The following is a 19,386-nucleotide window of genomic DNA, read 5'->3' on the forward strand; positions in this document are numbered from 1 at the left end:
ATTTCCTCTTTGTTCTACGATTAAAAGGATACTGGCTTGATAGGATACCCAAAAAGGAGGAACACCATGCTTATACGGAGCTGACAATATCTGCTGCTCGTGTAAGGACTCCTGAATTAAGAGTAACCTTTCCACAGTGGCCTTGGTGCTGGGCACATGGAGGCTGAGCGTTTAATTGTCAGGGGAGTTAGCCTGTGCAGTGCAGATGATCTCACAGGAAACAGGACGAAGGCCTCACAGCTACTTGTATACAAAGGAATAATTTGCAAGGGACACTATATACATTTTGGGCATTAACAACTACTTTTACTATTTGTTATGCAAATAGATTTCCCAAGAACATTTGCAGTTTGGCTTGATGTTTTCTTTTTAAATGAATGTCATCAGGATTGAAAATCAACCCAAGACGCATTAGGTCAGTAGAAATAGTAGTTAAATTTCAAGTGACCCATTTAATGTAACCTTAAGCTAGAATTGCGGAGGTTGGGGGAAAGCTTTCATTTTCGGGCCAGACACACTAATTTAATATCATTCTATTGGGCTTTCCTTCTTAGAGGAAAAGGCCACAAATTCTCTTTTCTCCATGCTTACATTTACATCTTATACCAACTATCAACAGAAATTACAAATACAGTGAAAAATGACTGACCTTTTACGATCTGGGTCCTGAATATTTTTATTTATTGTCAATGTGCCATTGAAAATAGGATTGGCCACTTATATAGGTGGCAGTAGCAATATCACCAAAATTCTTTCACTATCTTAATGCTCATGAGCTACAACATGAAATCCATCTAACCTAAAAATATCAAATGTGGCTGCCATTCAACTCAGATGGAATGCTGACCACAGTCACATGGAGTAGTCAATAAAGCCTTCCTCCTGAAGCAGAACCAGTTATTGCTACTCAAAGACAGGGTTTCTTACACCACTCAATACCAAGCTGGTGGATCCCTTTCTGTGTAAAAGGGCCATGGAGCACAAGAGGAGCGAGAAACACGTGACTCCCAGAATGACGATGCCCGATATAAGAGAGCTGGTGACGGCATTCATCTGAAAGGGAGGCCCACTCAAGGAACCTGTAAGAATCATACACACTGTTAGAAAGTCTTCAGGATGTAGTTATCGCTCTGCCTTCCCACTTTGTTCCTTCAGAATTTCCCCGATGACTATCTCACAAAATCACCCTGGAGCATGCTATATTGTATTAACTATAATTCAGCCAAGAACCAAAGTATTGTATATATCAGAAGTTTGGCATCACAAACACAGGCAAAACAAACCAAATTAAAAGCTAAAGATTCTATAAAAATTGACCAACACATCACATACAGATTTTAAATTCCTCTGTGAACTGTTTTTTAAAACTTAGAAAATTTGGGAAACTAGAGTTCATTTCATTAGTAGACTAGTTTCATAAAAGATCACCAAAACATTTGGAAACATAGGACTTTCATTTGCTAATATCTTACCAAGCTGTGAATTATTGGTTGGCGTCTCATCTGAGGAGAAATAACAGAAAAATAGAAGTGAAAATGTATCGCCAAACATTAGCTTTTGTGTGTTCTAACTCCATCAGTTTTAAACTCCATCCCTATTTATTTTCTTCACCAACCCCTCACCAGAGCTCCATGGAGAATTCATGAAGGAAAGCTTGTAACCCTTTCTGTTTTCCCATTTTCTACTCCCCATAAACCAGATCTCATCCTCAAGTCTACAAATACGCTCACAAAATATACTCTACTGTAGTCTTTCCTGCCAGATTTGTTTCATCATTTTTTCTCTGCCAGGTTAGTGAGGTCAGTAATTGTTAACAGCTATTACATATTTTTATGGACCTATAACCTACCATTTATTATTCTGTTGCAGAGAAATATTCATTTTTTAGTGTCACTCTATTTTAAGTGTTGCCAATTTGTCTAACATAATCTGCAGAAACATCATTCTGAGATACAAAAGATAAATTCACACTCAGTAACTAAACACAAAGCCAACTGGACTCCTGAGCTTGGGTTTAAGCTCTATTTGCAACTGCTAAGTAGAAGATTGAGGCTGATGATTTTCACGTTTCCTTGGTGGACATAACAGAGGCAATGAGCCACAAATACTTAGTTTTCTTATTCTCATGGCCCAATTTGCAACCATGTTAAAATTAGCCTTTAAGCCATCAACTAGAGTAGTCATGATTTACATGTATGTCTGTGGTTGTTCTTTAAATCATAACATATGCATACTTGCTTATTCATGGATTATACACTTTTTTGTTACAACTAATGCATTTGTAACTGTGTAGCACTGTAGAGATCATAAAGTGCTATTTCATGTATTGTCATATTTAATCCTCATGATAGCCCTGTAGCTTAGATATTATTGATACTCCAGTTTTTCACAGGTGTGGAAATTTTCATCTGTCATTGACTCTATGGCAAGGTAAATATATGATAAAATCAAGAGTCCAGTTCAAAGTGTTTTGTCTAAAATAATATAAATCAAGTATAAAAATATTTAATATCTGAAATATTATTCTCCACAAACAAAATATTTTACATACTTGGCTCTGGGGAAATATTTATAAAATATCTGATTATGTTTCCTTTCAGAAATTTGAATATTTTTATCCTGTATTATATGGCTAATATCCACTTATAAGTGAGTATATACCATATGTTTCTTTCTGCTTTTGGCTTACCTCACTCAGGATGATCTTTTCTAGTTCCATCCATTTGCCTGCAATTTCCTGATTTCCTTGTTTTTAATTGCTGAGTAGTAACCCATTGTGTAAATTTACTAAATGTACCATGATTTCTGTATCCATTCTTCAGTTGAGGAAATCTAAGTTGTCTTTAGATTCTGCCTTTTATAAATAAAGCTGCTATGGACATAGTTGAGCAAATGTCCTTGTTGTGTGGCTTAGCATCTTTTGGGTATTTGCCCAGGAGTGGTATAGCTGTATCTTGAGGAAGCTAATTTTCTGAGAAAGTACCAGATTGATTTCCAAAGTAGTTGTACAAAGTTACAGTCCCACCAACAATGGAGGAGGGTTCCCCTTCCTCCACAATCTCTCCACCATGTGTCATATATTCCTAAAGAAACTAAACAATACAGAGGACCCTAGGGAAGAGGCTGAAACCTCATTCAGAAGGGCAAACATGATAGACATCAGAAGTAGGAGAAGACAGAAGCCTTCCACAAAGGGCCTGTGAAAGACTCTACCCATCAGGGTATTGAAAGATATGCTGAAGCTCATAGCCAAACTTTGGGCAGAGTGCAGGGATTCTTATGGAAGAAGGGGAAGATAGAAAGACCTGGAGGTGACAGGAGCTCCTCAAGGAGATGAGCAGAGCCAAAACACGTGGGACCAGGCGGGGTCTGCAGAGACCAACACTCCAGCCAACAACCATGCATGAAGAAGACATAGAGCCCCTGCTCAGATGAAACCCACAGGCTGCTCAGTCTCCAAGTGGGTTCCCTAGTAAGAGGATCAGGAGCTGTCTCTGACATGAACTCAGTGGCTGCTCTTTGATCACTTCTTCCTGGTGGTGCAGACTTGCCAGACCATAGAGGAAGATGATGCAGCCAGTCCTGATGAGACCTGATAGGCTAGGGTCAGAAAGAAGGGGAGGAGGACCTCGGGTAACAGTGGACTAGGGCAGGAGCATAAGTGGAGAAGAGGGGGGCTACAGTAGGGATAAAATGTGAATAAATTGTAATAAATAGTATTAATTAAAAAAGAAAATAGGTTTCATGGAAAAAAAAAGAAGAAAGAAAGAAAATTGATTCATAGCAAAAAATACAGTCCTGTTACGAGGTCCTGAAATTCAGATGCCAAAGGTAATATGGCATCTACTCAGAGAACTATTTGCACTGTGCATGGACTCACTTTGGGGAAGCTTTGCAGTATGTATAAGTACTCACTAAGAAGATGTTTTACAATGTGCACTGCATTGTAGTAGCACAAAAAAAAAAAAAAAAAAAAAAAAGAAAAATGACAGTCACAGGAACATCCTAACCTCTAACATCTCTATGTAAAGGTACTGCCTTTCTCATGGAAATAAATGGGATGAATGGACTGTGGTGATTCATTCAAAAGACATCCACGTCTTGTTCACAAGATAAGCTGAACCCCCCCTTTTTAATATCCTTTTTATTTATCTTAATTCCTTTAAGCTTGCATTAAATACAAAGCTCCTTCTTAAGAAGTGTCCAGAATGAAGCACAGAAGCCCTGACTAACCGCCCCCTCCCACACACACCACTATTTTCTGAATCCCGAGGATTAAGAAAAATCTATCAAAACATCTGCATTCCCATTGCTACCCTCTACTGAAAAATCAGTAGATACCCCCATATTCTGGATACCCCCGTGAACACTTTGCTATGGACAAAATGTCCCCGTGTGTTAGAACCAAACCTTTCATGTCAAATGAAAACACTAGTTCCAGGTTCCAGAGCAGAAAAAATGAAAGCATTATAGTGCTGTCAGATAGCTTCAATCAAACCATGCACTGTTTGGATGCGGTTTGAAATTGCATTTGAAGAACAGATTCTAGTAGAAGATTGCCTTTCTGATTGTTGTTGTTGATATCCTCTAACTTAATGTGCTCCTGTAATAAAAAGAACTGTCTAGCCCCAAAGAGGAGGTAAATGTTTTTCTGGAGGGTTAGGTCACCACCCACTTCTGCATTTCCTCCATTCCTTTTGGTCTTGATGTGTACATACATGTTAAAAGAAAGGCATGAAGCATTAAGCAACAAGCTAAGTTTGAATATTAAACTCAGTGAGCTCCTGAAAGAATATTCAGCTGTCTAAGGATTCATACAGGAGAAGCAACAGTGGCAGTTCCACAGCTGTGTAAGCCAGTAATGGCATACACATTGCTACGATATGTTTTCCTCCCGTCTAAAAAGCTGTACTAAGTGAAAAATGTAAATATCACTCACTGAGAAGATATACACAGAATAAATATTTCCCTTATCTTTAGCAAAGTTAAAAAAATGTTTAATTACTTATGCTGTAAAATGAACCCCATATTTTACACTTTTAAAAAAGCACTAAACGTTAAAAAAAAATCTCATTACGTAATGTATGTTAATAGTCTGTCCCTGAACTCTACAATCCTTAAAGGGAAACTTCCTGGGTTAGTTTCTAACAGAGTGTCTGTTCTATGTAGAGAATAAATAAGTGTGCTCTTATGAATTATTAACTACCCACAAAATTCAAGGATGGTGCTTGAACAAGAGTTTGGCTTTGGGTTATTTGTAACAATTTATGTTAGCAACACAATTAAGTGTTATTGTTTTCCAGCATTTGTAGCAGAATTTTTTAGTACAGGCGTTGTCTGCCTTAGAAATGTTAATATTTCAAAGCTTTTAGTAAGAATACTGCAGAAACATTGAAGGTTATACATTTCAAAACATGAGCATTTTTAGAAATGAACTAACAGAAGGGGTTAAATGAGCAAAATAACCAAAGCAGATTTAATTTCATTAAAAGCAAACTAGAAGAAGATTCCTAAGTTTTTTCAACTTGGTGGATTTAATCCAAGCCAGACATCTCCAGGCAGGGAGTATCTGTTCACTCAATAAATTGAGCAAAATTTCCAAGGATCAGGACTTTGAAGAGGGAAAACTAAGCCTGAATTGGACTTATCTATAGACAACCCATCACTGGACCTGGAGAGATAACTTTTAGAAGACTCCAGGAGAAACTTTAGTGAGACAAAGGAAAAAGGATAGCTCAGGATAGCTCAGGTCAGGAAGCTGAGTATGAAGTTTACATGAAATTTGTCTGAAGGCAGTCACGGCCTGAATTCTGTATTCTTGTGGAATTTTGAAGAGTGCATGGATCTTGTAGTATTCCAATGTTGTTATATTGAACTGTAAACAATGAGGCCATTTTATGGACCAACCTCATGCTACTTATCAAAATAAGAGCAATAATAAAACAAGGTAGAACGATACTGGAGGACTCCCGAACAGCGTCTCAAGATGACCCTTTCAGGCTTTGTCAGTGGAGAAAGCTCTCCTGACACAGGAGAAAGTTCTCCTGTGTCATTCAGGACATGCTTGACGTGGAAACAGTTCACCAACCAGAAAGGACGAACTCTGGGCATGACAGCAGCGGCACTCTGCTAGGTCTCTCGGGTTTTCAGGATATAGACTTTGGTGGCTTGGGTGATGACACATCAATTAAAGTTTAGACCTGGGTCTTTTACAAACCTCCAAAAACTCATCTTCAAACCATTCAGACAAACCCTCAGAGAGTAGAGACTAAGTTTGAATATTTCACATTTAATAATCATCTGCATTATTTAAAGGTCCTCTTAGCATTTTTTCAATAATGGTATGTCTATTCAAACACAATGAACTGAATTATTAACTCAATTTCAAGCATTTTAAAGCTAAAAGTACTTTTTACTTAATTATTTATGTATTTCAGGCAAACTTGCATTTTTTTTTCTATTAGATGGGTGACACTGGCAAAAGGTAAAGGCAATTTAATGGAAAGACAATAACAGCCTTACAGATAATAGAAAATTGAGGAAACATTAATATCATAAACCCAAACCAAAATTGTTCCCTTTATTTTTTGAGAACATTTGCAACTACGTTATTAAGAATCCTCAAACCTACCTTTAAAAACTCTACATATCGAACACGCAAAAAAAAAAAATCATACCTCTAGAGAAATACAGTAATTAGCAGCCACATGGCTTTTTAGAATAAAAGCTAGACCTAGAGTCAAGTGTGTCCAGCATCAGTTTCAGTATTATTTACCACACATGTCTGTTTTATACAATCAACTCCAGAAGCTTCTAGAGTCATACGGAATTAAATCCATACCCCCCCTTTTTTTTTTTTGAGTCAATGTGATTTTGTGCATAAGCATGTGTGAAAAAAATGTTTGTGTCTATAAGAATGTAAGTGTATTGATACTGTGTCCATCTGCTCATATAAACGTGTGAGGGCGGATGGGTTCACTGGGTAGAGAAGGAAGCAATGAAGCAAGTGGTACCAAACCTGGGCAACTCAACAATGTTTAATAGTACAGTTAACGAAGAAGTAGCGAATTCACACGAGGAAGTAAGGTTTGAGGGTAGTAGCCTAAAGAAGGATTTTCAGAACACAGAGAGTGTTACGCTAGAAAGAAAAAATGTTGCCTTTTTTAAAAGATCCTGTCCTTTTTATTTATATGTGTGCATTTGTGCATGCACACACACACACACCTGTGTGCACAAGTGAGTGCGAATGTATGCCAGGGAAGGCTAGAGGCATCAGATCTCCAGGATCTGCAGTTACAGGAGATTGAGGACCGCCTGTATGGGAGCTGGGAAACAAACATGGGTCCTCCTTCCTCTGAAAGAGCACAGCCCGTGCTCTTAGCTATGGGGCCATCTCTTCAGCACCAAGGAAACTATCTTACAGGATCAATTTTCACTTCTGTGTGCCTGCCAGGTCTCCGACAGGGCCTCCTGGTCAAGTTCAATGATAAGATAGATAACCGGAGAAATAGATACAGTCTTCACAGGTGTGCCACAATAGGGAGACAATAAGCAGAAAGTGCACGTTGGAGGCACACAGATTAAGAAACATTTGCACTGTGTGTGTGTGTGTGTGTGTGTGTGTGTGTGTGTGTGTGTGTGTGAACACTGGGGAAATAGGAAAACGCTGAGATATTAAAATTGTTAACTAGTCTCACGGCTAACTAGTGTTTTTTACAAACATGGGGATCGCCTTAGAGGCCAAGAAGCTGGCCATTTTGGATCCCTCTCCTGATATATAAATATGGAGGGGCCTGCTTACCACTCCGAGTGATGATGGGGCCAGCAGACAGGACAGCATTTCCCGAAGTCCTCTGAGGGGTCCAGGTTGTCCCACTCCCAGCATCTCTCTTTTTTCTGTTGCCACAAATCTGAGGTGTTAATGAAAACAAGTGAAATTCCACACCAAGCACAAAATTGTTTCTTCACGGCCATTTGGAAAGCAGATTATTTTGGAAGACACACCACATGTTTAATTTTATTCGTTTCCTTCTGTGAGTTTATTTAATTACTTTGCATATAACTACTACAGTGCTTCTTCCCCTGGCTTGGGCCACATTTCTTATTTCCTCCCCGCTATAATTGTGCACTGCCTCATTAGTTTACGTAGCTCAACAGCTCTCCTGGAAACGAGCTGTGTTTATCAAACTTTGCCACTTTTATTTCTCTCAAGCCTTTAATAAATTCTTCCCTAAAATGTTGGTCAGCACAGACCCAGGGTAATATGTACTCTGCTTTTGCCTCCACCTCATTCAGTGAGTTAAGACAAAGGGATCAGTGAGTTAAAGAAACAACATCATATTTAGGCATAGATTAATTATAAATATAAACATTAAAGCTAATTTAAATTTGAGAAAAGTGCTTACATTTGTTCTTGGGTTACTATTAATGTAATTCTAGGGATATCGTCTTAATAAAACTTTAAACATTTTTAAATTCCCTGCTCGCTATATCAGTGTTTTAATGGTGGCTCCCTTCCACTTGGTCCAGATCTTTCAGAGACTTCTTTTTATTGAAAGGATTCCTTAACCCTCTGGCACTCATCTACCTTCTACAGTCATCCTAACCCTCGTGTTTCCCTTCCTCCCACACCATTACACGTGTCTGTAACTTCTGAGCATCCTTTGGTAGGGACTGTCTCTCACACTTAGTTTTGCCCTGCTGAGGTTCACCCATCCTCAAAATCACAAGCAGAATCATCTGCCCTGTCTATCCCTCCAACAGTCCCCTCTTTCTCAAAGGGTGATCACTCCCTCTTACTACAACCCCTGGACTCATCTGCCTTTGTTACCGTTTTTGCCTTGTTTTGTTTTGTTTGGGTCATTCTTTCATGATTCTAAAAGATAAGCCAACTGAATTCAAACCCATTATAGCTCCACCACTCCACCACTCCATCACCCCATCACTCCATCATTCTATCATTTCATCCCCAAGTTGGCACGAAGTAGACATTCAATAAATCCTTACTAGATGAACCATCAAGTCGTAGTTCACCCTGACCTATGACTTTCCTGAGATCTGATAGTCTTTCAGCTTTAGTTAATTCAGTGACTTGAAATAAAATTGCTTATAAACTTACTGGCATGAGGAGGGGACAGTCATCCGCTCTGCAGAGCTTCGTGAGGCAGTGCAGGAAGACCGTGGACATCTTCTGATTCTTGTGTTTCACGAAACGGAAGACCTCAAATGAAAACCGTCCACGCTGGCTTCTGCCATTTTCAATAACGGTTGTCTGAGGATCTTTGTCACAGCTACAGTTTGGAAATGTGAAAACAAGACACAATTGGCAGGTACATAAGGAAATCAGGTAGTTATGATGACTGCAAACAAATCAGAAAATGTAAAAAGAGCAGTTTCTGATCTCATGATAACTAACATCAAGTGTTAGGAGTGCCATACTATCCCAGGATTCAAAGGTCCTGATAATAAAAAGTAAAACCATGAAATCACCCATCCATCACCACACCATGCTCACATGGAAACCTCAGGAAAAAAAAATATTGTATCTATTTTGTATTCTGACAGGCTGTATGAAAGTAAGTTCATATTCATATAAAAAATACTGTTATTTTAGTCTATTATATATAGACCATGTTTTTTATTATATTAGTATTCATTTTACAGATCTTTTTTGTATATGTATTTAAAAGAGCCCTGCCATTATTTTTAAACAACTGTTTAGTGTTCCAGTGTGCACATATGCTGGAATTTGTTTAGTCAATTCCTTATTCAGGTAGTATTTATTTCTTTAATTATTCATTATAATCAAAAACTTATATCCTAGAAGCAAACAATTTTAAACATGTACAAAATATTACACATATCAAGATAATCTAATATATATTACCATATTTCCTTCTACAAATGTTTCATTTTTAATATATTATGTATAATATATCATGTATATATTAGTGAATTGTTCTCCTCTTGATTGATAGTAACAAGAAAATATCCCAATATAATTATGAGGTACACTGTTATTACTACAAATTAATCTGTCTTTTCATATACATTGTAAACTGTGTACTTCCTTTACCAAAATTCAACTGTAGCCTTGGGCTTCCTTTTTCTGATTCATAAAAGATTTTCATGTTAACGAGAATAGTTCTTGATGTAGTACGTATATTGCAAGTTGTCTTGTTTTGCTGTTCGGCCTTATTCCAAAGTTTTTCATTTGTTTATTTGGTTGGTTGGTTGGTTGGTTGATTTTTGTTTGGTTGGTTTTTTTTTTGTTTTTGTTTTTGTTTTTGTTTGTTTTTGTTTTTGTTTTCCAAGACAAGGTTTCTCTGTGTAGCCTTGGCTTCCCTGGACTTGCTCTGTAGACCAGGTTGGCCTTGAACTCACAGAGAGCCGCCTGCCTCTGCCTTCCCAAGTGCTGGGATTACAACCTTGAGACAATGCACCCAAAGTTTTAAAAGAAAGGGAATAGGGCAAAACCTTACCCCACAGAACCTCTGAAAGAATCTACCCAGCAGAGAGTCAAAGCAGATGCTGAGCCTCATAGCCAAACCCTAGGCAGAGTGCAGGAAATCTTATCAAAGAAGGGGGAAAGAGAAAGATCCTGGAGGGGACAGGAGCTCCACAAGGATACCAACAGAGCTAAAAAACCTGAGCCCAGAGAGGACCTAGACCCTCTGCTCAGATGAAGCCCATACACAGCTCAGACTCAACGTGCATTCCTTAGTAAGGGGGGCAGGGGCTGTCTCTGATATGAACTCAGTAGCTGGTTGTTTGATCACCTCCCCTTGGGGGGGCGTAGCCTTGCCAGGCCACAGAAGAAGACAATGCAGCCAGTCCTGATGAGACCTGATAGACTAGGGTTTGATAGTAGGGGAGGAGGACTTCCCCTATCAGTGGACTAGGGGAAGGAATACAAAGTGAATAAATTGTAATAAATAATAAATAAAAAGGAAAATGTGTTTTATGTATTTTATTTTCTACTTCTGAAGCCATATTTTAAGCATTTAAATTAATAATATATTTGGAGTTTATTAGCATTGGAGTGTGAAGTATAGAACTGATACTTTTCTCACAATTATTCATTGTCCAGAGCTTTTCTCCTTTTTAAATCCTGTTCATCTCTCATTTGGGGCCCTGTACTCTTGAGACACTGAATTCTCCTGTTCCAAGATCTACTTCTAAACTTATCGCTCAATACTTCCTCTTCCTTTCTAGCCCAACACTGCATCCTTTGCTAATTTTAGAGCTTTTGCTACAAGATCTGGTGGACCATGTTCTCTGCGTTTCCATTCTCACTCCCTACCTGACAGTTGGCATTTTCTGTGTATCAGTCAGCCATTTTTTCTTTATCTCATTAGCTGTGGCTATGTTTTTTTTTTTCAGTCTTTTTTTTCTAGTGAATTTTAATTTGTAAACGTACTGTCTTTTTAAAACCAAGTGTTAATTCTGAGTTTTAGAACTTCAAAGGAATAGAACATTTTGTTTCACGATATTACTATAATCACTATCTCTCAATATACAGATCGTTGTTTGTGTATGTTTACGGTTGTGGTTGTGGATGTACATGCCCACAGAGTCCAGGGTTTGAGCTGAGATACCTTCCTCAATCATCCTCCGCCTTGTTCTTTGAGACATGTTCTCATTTTCTGATCTCAGCTAAGTTTCTTGAGAGATAAAGTCTCCAAATTGTAGGGATTGTTGACTAGATTTTATCAGTTTCTTCTTGTTTCCACTTTAGGAAACTTTAAATTTCACCTCGTACATCTTTTCGCTAAGTCAATGTGATTTCTTTTATTTTTTGTTTGTTTAGTTTAGGAGAGTATTCTTAAATTATACTTTTAAACAATGTTCTATTATTTTGGATATTTGAAAGATATGTGTTTATAATATAATTGATATATTTCATATAATATATGTACACAAAATACATATGCACACACCAATATGTTTTTATTCTTATTTATCATTTCTACATAAATCTTTTTGTCTTTATAGTTGTTTCTTTTTATTTGCATTTATTACTTTTTAATTTATTATTATTATTATTATAAATTACAATTTATTAACTTTGTATCCTGGCTGTAGCACCTTCGTCATTTCCTCCCAATCCCGCCCTTCCTCCCTCTTCTCCCTCTCTGCCCCTCCCCATTTTCCCTAATTTATGTTCTATTTTTATCTGGCTCTAGTCTGTGACTATATTCTAATCACAACTCTTTCCATCTTAAATTTGTCCAGTTCCGTTTTCACATCTTCATAGCCCTACCTTCTATTTTTCTGTTTTCATTTTTCTGAGTTCTAAGAATTTGATCAGTGTTACTAAAGTAGCCTTTTAATAATTTTAGAATTAGTGTTGAGATGTTCAGTTACAAAAGTTTTCTATTTTATGATATTTCTTTCTGATGAATTCATATTTAAAGTTCTTTTTTGCCATTTTCAATAACTTTTAGTGCATTTCAAAGTCATTCCTGATGTGATCTGATAGACTAAGATCAGAAGGAAGGAAAAGAGGACCTCCCCTATTAGTGGACTTGGGGAGGGGCATGCATGAGAAAGGGGGGGTGAGATCGGGAGGGGAAGAGGGAGGGGCTTATGGGGGAATACAAAATGGATAAAGTGTAATTAATAGTAAAAATAAATAAAAAAATGCCCGCCTTTGATTACAGTTGCTGTCTGAAATATCTGGATTTAGCCGAACTTGTTGCTTTCAGAGGCTCCTAAAGCAAAGTAGAATGGTAATGGCCTTCTTCATGGTTTCTTCACCTCAAGGGTTCCATGCTTCCATTTCATGGCGGTAGAAGTGTTTAAATACACTGCAGTTCTATGGCTGAATTTCCTCTGCCTAGCTGAACTCTAAGACATTCAGAGACTTTGTTGACTGTCCTGGGCTCCAAGAATAGAGAAGGGCATTAGAAGGTGAGTCTTCCACCTTACTGACAGGATCCCTTCCTTCCGTTTACAAGTTCTACCACGGTGGGGTCTCCAGGAGCCCTCTCCAGAATCACTTCTGAGGCTCCCCAGCCAGGCAGCTGTTAGACACCAGCCCAGCTCCCAGCATCTCCAGTTCAGAGAAAACTTCTTCTAGCCACACTTCTTAGAGTTGCCTCTATTTTACCATCATCAGCACCTGTCTTTTACCCTCTAAAATTTCCAATAAGAAACCTAAATGATCCAGAAGTTGCCACCATATTTACTCCAGAAGTCCCATGATGACATTGTATATAATTGATTTGTGATCATTACACAAACGCTGAAAAACAAATGTCAAATCAAAATAATGCATAGTGCTTCCACTTATAAATACCCACAGTAAAATTTTTGGCTTATAGTCTTTTCTCATTATATACAAAATTACGTATGCCAGTTCTTAAGCTTTATTCTTTAATACTTAACGCTTTAATTTTCAGAAATGAAAGTATCAAGGAGAAAATGATAAAATAAATTGCTTATTTTTTCCATTTAATAACTCACTGCATGATAGTGGCACCAGTGGGAAGTCCTTGATTTACTGGTCATCTGTCATTTCATTCACTTGGTAAATTTTTTTTCTGCTGTATATGCAGTTTACCCCCATACTTTACTATTTTAATAAAACTGATAAACTAGAATACCATTAATGCTGCAAAATATACTTCTAAATCTGGAAAAGTAAAATCATGCAATCTGAACTCTTTTAAACCTTTTCATACACACTGACATTTTTCTTTTCATCCAAAACCTAGCTGAGATTAACATTTCCAGCAATCTAATATATTAAAAGCGGTAGCTCGGCCATACCCTCTGCACACCATTTTAACCTTGGTTAGCCAATAAAGCACATTCGTTGGTTTCTCATTATGCTTCACCCATCATGTGTCAATAACTGCAATGATCTGAGCCAAGCACATTTTACAAGCTTGATTAGAAGACATTGCTTAACTCTCAAGTCTGTTCTGCTGTCAGATAAAAATGCTGAAAGGGAGCTGGAATGATTGAGTGGTTTTATGATCAATGTCCCCTTTTCCTAGACATAGATTGCATTCACTCTATCACTGTCTATTGGGGAACAAAGTTAAAGTTATTGGCGCTGGTTAAAACAAAAAAAGAGTAGCATGCTATATTGTACATCCATATTAAATACTGATAAATGAACAAAAGTGCTTTGGGATCTAGATTTTTCAACCATTACTTTAATTTTACTGTCTTTTTGACGTATGATAAGATAGTAGAGCTGCCAATGCACAATATCGTCCTGCTTCCTCTCCTTTATTGAGAATGATAACCTTACTGTGCAATACACATAAGACAGTGAAGTATCCCATAGCTCCCAAACATGAATAAAACATTGTTAGTGGATGTAACTTAGTTACAGTTCTCATTCTGCAATAGACTTGTCAACATTTTGTGTTGCAAACTTTTAATTTTTTTTTTTTGTACTTCAGTCTAGAAGTTCAAATTGTAAGTTTAAAGTCCAGCAAAATGTACAGCAGTGATGTATAATTTATCTGGCCTATGTATTACATTTTAATTGTTTATACCTGGGTCTCTGGTTTCCATGTGGGGCTTAGACACCTACCTAAGAAAGAGATCATACCGAGTGTCATCATTAGGGTTCCCAGATGGGGTTGTGTAGCAATAATCCATTAATACATTCCATCTGCAGGGAGAAACAAACAGGATCTGGTGTCAAGGTCCTTCCTGGAGTGTTGTAATTAATCCAAAGACATTGAGTACTAGCCAAGGTCTTACCACGGGAATCATGTTCTCAATACTTGCTATTTGCACAAGTTTCTTGTTTGTTAAGATTTCTCTAAAATCTGTGTATTTAAACATTCTGCGGCAATTGTCAAGTGGAATGGAGACCAATGCCACAAACAGTAGAAGATAAGGCAGGTGAAAGGTCAAAGCCTGAAGAACAAAACTGCCAAGGAAGCTGCACCTCTACCCAGGTTGTTTCAAAATGAACCCTACTCTGTTTATAGAAGTTACTGTAAACCCATAAAAAGAGAGTAATAATGAACAGAGAAAATGTGTTTGCTGTATGCATTGACTTAGTAACAGTAGGAGTGGGATTTCCTGGTGGCACTTTATTAGAAGAAGCCATAAGGTGGGTGCATAACTTTCTTCCATAGGGTCATATTGGAATAAGATTTATAAATTTCATCATTCCGGTTCTTCACATTATGAAAAACTGGGAAAAAAAGAAACTACCAGAGGAAATAAATGTCAATAGTATGAAAAGAAATTCCTGTAGTTGGTAAAAATGACTTTAAACAGCTGCATGTTGCATAATCCATGGTTAGCGGAACAGGGAGAACATGAAGAGAGAAGAGACACCCCATTTCTATGGTATACCAATCTCCCATGGAGTCCCAAATCTAAAATACAGTACATGGCCCCCAAATAAACCACCCTGTATCACATAGTTTTAACAGAGCTGGATTCAATCTTTAGTTGTCTAGTTCTCTCATAAGATTTTTTTTGTTTTGTTTATGTTTTAAACAATATCATGATATGATCCCTTTAAGTTTTGAGAGGGTTTATTTTTGAGGTGGGCTTTCTTTCTAGAAAGTTTAAGTGAATTTTGCAGATGTTGCTTCTTTAATTGCAGAGTTCTTTCTAGAAACTGTTTTATAGAATTTCCATACAAGATTCTTTCAATGACAGATATTGTTATGAATTTTAAATACACACACACAGAGCCAATACACAAATCACAAGTGTATAAAATGACATCAGGCTAGTCATCTTTCTGATGAAGATATATAGAACATTCTGGCATTCCAAAAGATCTCTGAATGGTCTCTTTCAGTCACTGCCCCTGTTTGTTTATGGAAAGTTTAGTTGTTTACCAATTAATGACATAAAGTGAGTAGCACCGCCTTCGACCTTATAATTTGTCGCTTATTTTTATTAGCATAACTTAACGGTGTGCCAATGACCACATATTTCAAGTAAAACTTCAAAATGAATAAGCTAATATTAGACTGAGGAGAGTTAAGCATTTGAGCTAATTCAGCTAGCAGTGCACAATTACCTGCCATCCAGATTCGTAGCTTGCACAGCTGCAAACACTTTGGTTTTCAAGGGTAATCCTATACTTGGGATAATTAACTGCTCTCTGTAGGTTGAATCCTAATGATGAAATAATAAATAATCCACATGTCATTATCTTCTATGAATAGAAACTTTACTACTTAAAACTGTTAAAGAAACAAAGAGCAATTAAATCAACATCTATCTACATAACTGATTCCAAGGGGATTTATTTTACCTTCATCTTGGCAGAATGTGTCCTAACCCATATGAATGCAACAAGTTGATTTTGGTGCATAAATTAATCCTTGTTTGCATTATTTTATCACACGTGTTGGTTAATGTTTAGTACATGTAATTTATATTTGATAGTCACTGGTAAGTATTTGTTTAGTATTTAACTACCAATATTGAGTTGATTTAAGTTAGGATTCCATTTATTTATATTAGCCTCTAATTTCAGTTTTCTTTAATTAATTGAAACCTTTTAATTAATTGACCACCTGACACTTGTTTGAGTGTCAGGTGGTCACTTTGGTAATCTTTCATTTACTTAGAATCACGTATCTGATTGACAAAAAATTCCAAAATTTAATTTAAAGCCAGAGGGGGGGGGGGGAGAAGACATAGAGAGACACAGACAGAAAAAAAAAAAAAAAACATAATAAAAATAAAAACATAGTCTTTGAGTTGTCAAAATGTCTGCCACAGAAGTCTTGTTCAAAATTTCCTTTTCCTTAAAATTTTTAGAGCAATTCTAAATAACTTATTTTTATTATTCCTCACACAGTAATACAGTATCACACTAGAAATTGCAAGTTGCATCTACAAGTTGATAATAAAGAGAAACAATTAAAAATATAAAATACCAAGGGAAAACATTCATGGAAATATAAGTAGTCAAATTATCTAACCATCAAAAATATTTTCCAAAAATTAATAACTAATGAGCTTTCTGTTTTACAGCAGAATAATTTTTGCCATTCCCTGTGAAAATTGAGTCACCAAAGAATACGGAGCAGATCATGTTTATTTGGCTAGAAGAAAGCAGCACTTTAGAATTTTTAATAATAAATTTTGGGCGCTTGACAGATGATAGAATTGTATCCATGAGAGAACACTCCATTTTTGAGACAGACAGGTACATGAGAGACTGCATGCCACATTTGGGGAAATGTTAGCTCCTACACTTCTAATTATTGTCTATGTCTGTGTGGTAAGTAGTGATGGCTTCTATATTCATGGCAGAGAGCTAGTATTTTTATTCAGAATGTTTCTGGATTCCTCTCCCAATTTCTGCAATTTCAGTTCATTGCCTATCTTGCTCTTGCATCGTATGTTTGCAATAATATTGCCCCAAAGAATGCTGGCTTTCTTCACAAAAAAGTAAGCTCAGAAAACGTCTACAAATGATATGCAACCCCTTTGTGGTTGGGTCATGAGTCATCAGATTTTTCATGACTGTTTGCACGGCCCTGTTTATTCAGCCACTCAGCACACACTAATAGTTAGGAACAAGTCAAACATAAAAGGTGTCTTCGCTTTCTCTTTCTACAGAGGAGAAAACAGTTGCTTTTGTGTTACACAAAGAGAAGGACTCAATTCTAGCTGAAATAATTCTCATGTATAGAAATTTTATTATCAATAAAAGTTATTTTTCACAAATATAACTTTTTCAAGAACCTACACCGTGTTCTATCATACATAAACACGAACGATAGAAGAGGGCTGTGTCCAGACAGTGTGCAGCTGTTTCTGTCCTAACATCAAATCAGAAAAAAAAGAGTTCAGCAGTTGGCATGTAAAATAACTTACAAGCATGCCTGAGGACTTATAAACAAAAACTCTTCTAGGGGAAAATACGGTTCTTAATGGCTATAAAATGACATTAAAATTTAAATGCTACAATACAATTACATTTGGGTGACTAAATATTAATACCCCAAATAAATAATAAATGTGGCTTGGAATCAATTAATGAAAGCATTCCAACATTTTCTTTTCTAATATAAATTCTTAATCTTTAATATCTTGATCTATAGCAAAATAATATGACATTAAGACTAGTTTAGAGCAATGATATTTATATGTGAGTGCAGTGAATGATACATGTCCTATGATTTTTAAGACTCACAGAACATATAAGAAGAAGGTGAATTAAACATAAATGATCACTCTTACCTAACAGTAATGTCTCCATACTAGTCCCTTTTTTTTTAAAGTAATAAACCATACTAGTAAAAGACACAGAAGTAGAGGAAATGTTTACAAGGGTATAGGGGTGTGTTGGGATGTTTTCTCGATTTATTTTAAGTCAAATTGTCTATAAAATTAAATTTGCTCCAAAAATAGTAAATCTGATAATTTTAAAGAAAATATCAAACCTTGTCTAGAGAGAGGGCTCAGTGGTTCAAGGTCTCTCTGGACAGGGTTCATCCCCTCCAAAGAACTCAAGGTCAGGTAAACTTGGTCGTCCACCTGTAATTTCAGCATTCAGGCACACACAGGGATCCCTGGAGCAAGATCCTTTACCAGACTAGTCTGCTTCATGGACAAGCTCTGGGTTTAACTGCAAGATCTTGACTCAGTGTGGAAAGTCGGAAAAAAATGGGGGAAGACTGCTGACAATAACCTAGAGCCTCTACATTCGCTTCTGTACACACGTATGCATCCACACACCGAGAAAAATACACATACACACACACACATCCATCACAGCAACACATAAAAGAAAAAATAAAACTCTTTGTTGGAAATGATTTCTTTTTAAAATGTAATTGGTAAGAAACTTTTAAAGTTCAATTTTTATTTTAATTCAATTATTAATATTTTTATTGAATACGTATTAAAATTCAACTTTTGGCATTCTCACTTACAGCAAGAGAAAAATGATTATATTCTACTATAAAATTGAAATATGGAGATTATTAAGTAATAGGCTTTTATTTGGCACCAATAAAAACTCTGTGGGAATACGCCCGGGCCATAGGACTGTCATGCTATTTCTAATGGTAAAGACATTTTAACATGAAGATTGTCCTCAAATGTATTCTGCCATAGTTTGAGCTTCTACTTTTCCAGTGGAAAAACAAGTTTAATTTCACAGAAAACAAATATAGCATTGAGTGACATATGGATATATTTTTCACTATATTAATCACAGAAATTCTTATCTCTGTTTCAATAAGTATTGTTGAATCTGACATGGTCCATCTTGATTCTACCTCAAAGAGTTTGCACACAGAACTCAACAGAGAATAATCTTGCAATTACAGGCTACTTTTCTAAATACTTTACACAAAAATAATACATACATGGCCATCTTCTGAACAAAATATCTGTTCATAGCAGCAAAATATATAGAACCAAGTAGAC

The 19,386-nt window shown here is 36.6% G+C and overlaps 1 protein-coding gene across 1 annotated transcript in view; it reads right to left on the bottom strand.

The window, feature by feature from the left end:
• Positions 1–903: 903 nt before the first annotated feature.
• The window catches only part of Zpld1 (zona pellucida like domain containing 1), a 48,914-nt gene continuing 30,431 nt past the window's right edge, over positions 904–19,386 (bottom strand). Inside the window, exons 5-10 of the mRNA XM_021654147.2 lie at positions 16,013–16,110; positions 14,552–14,632; positions 9,119–9,290; positions 7,802–7,910; positions 1,473–1,502; positions 904–1,079 (exon numbers count right to left, since the gene is read on the bottom strand). Of these exons, the coding sequence (XP_021509822.1) occupies positions 904–1,079; positions 1,473–1,502; positions 7,802–7,910; positions 9,119–9,290; positions 14,552–14,632; positions 16,013–16,110 (666 nt within the window). The remainder of the gene's footprint in view (positions 1,080–1,472; positions 1,503–7,801; positions 7,911–9,118; positions 9,291–14,551; positions 14,633–16,012; positions 16,111–19,386) is intronic.

The sequence above is a fragment of the Meriones unguiculatus genome, chromosome 17, assembly GCF_030254825.1.
Source record: "Meriones unguiculatus strain TT.TT164.6M chromosome 17, Bangor_MerUng_6.1, whole genome shotgun sequence".
Taxonomy (NCBI): domain Eukaryota; kingdom Metazoa; phylum Chordata; class Mammalia; order Rodentia; family Muridae; genus Meriones; species Meriones unguiculatus.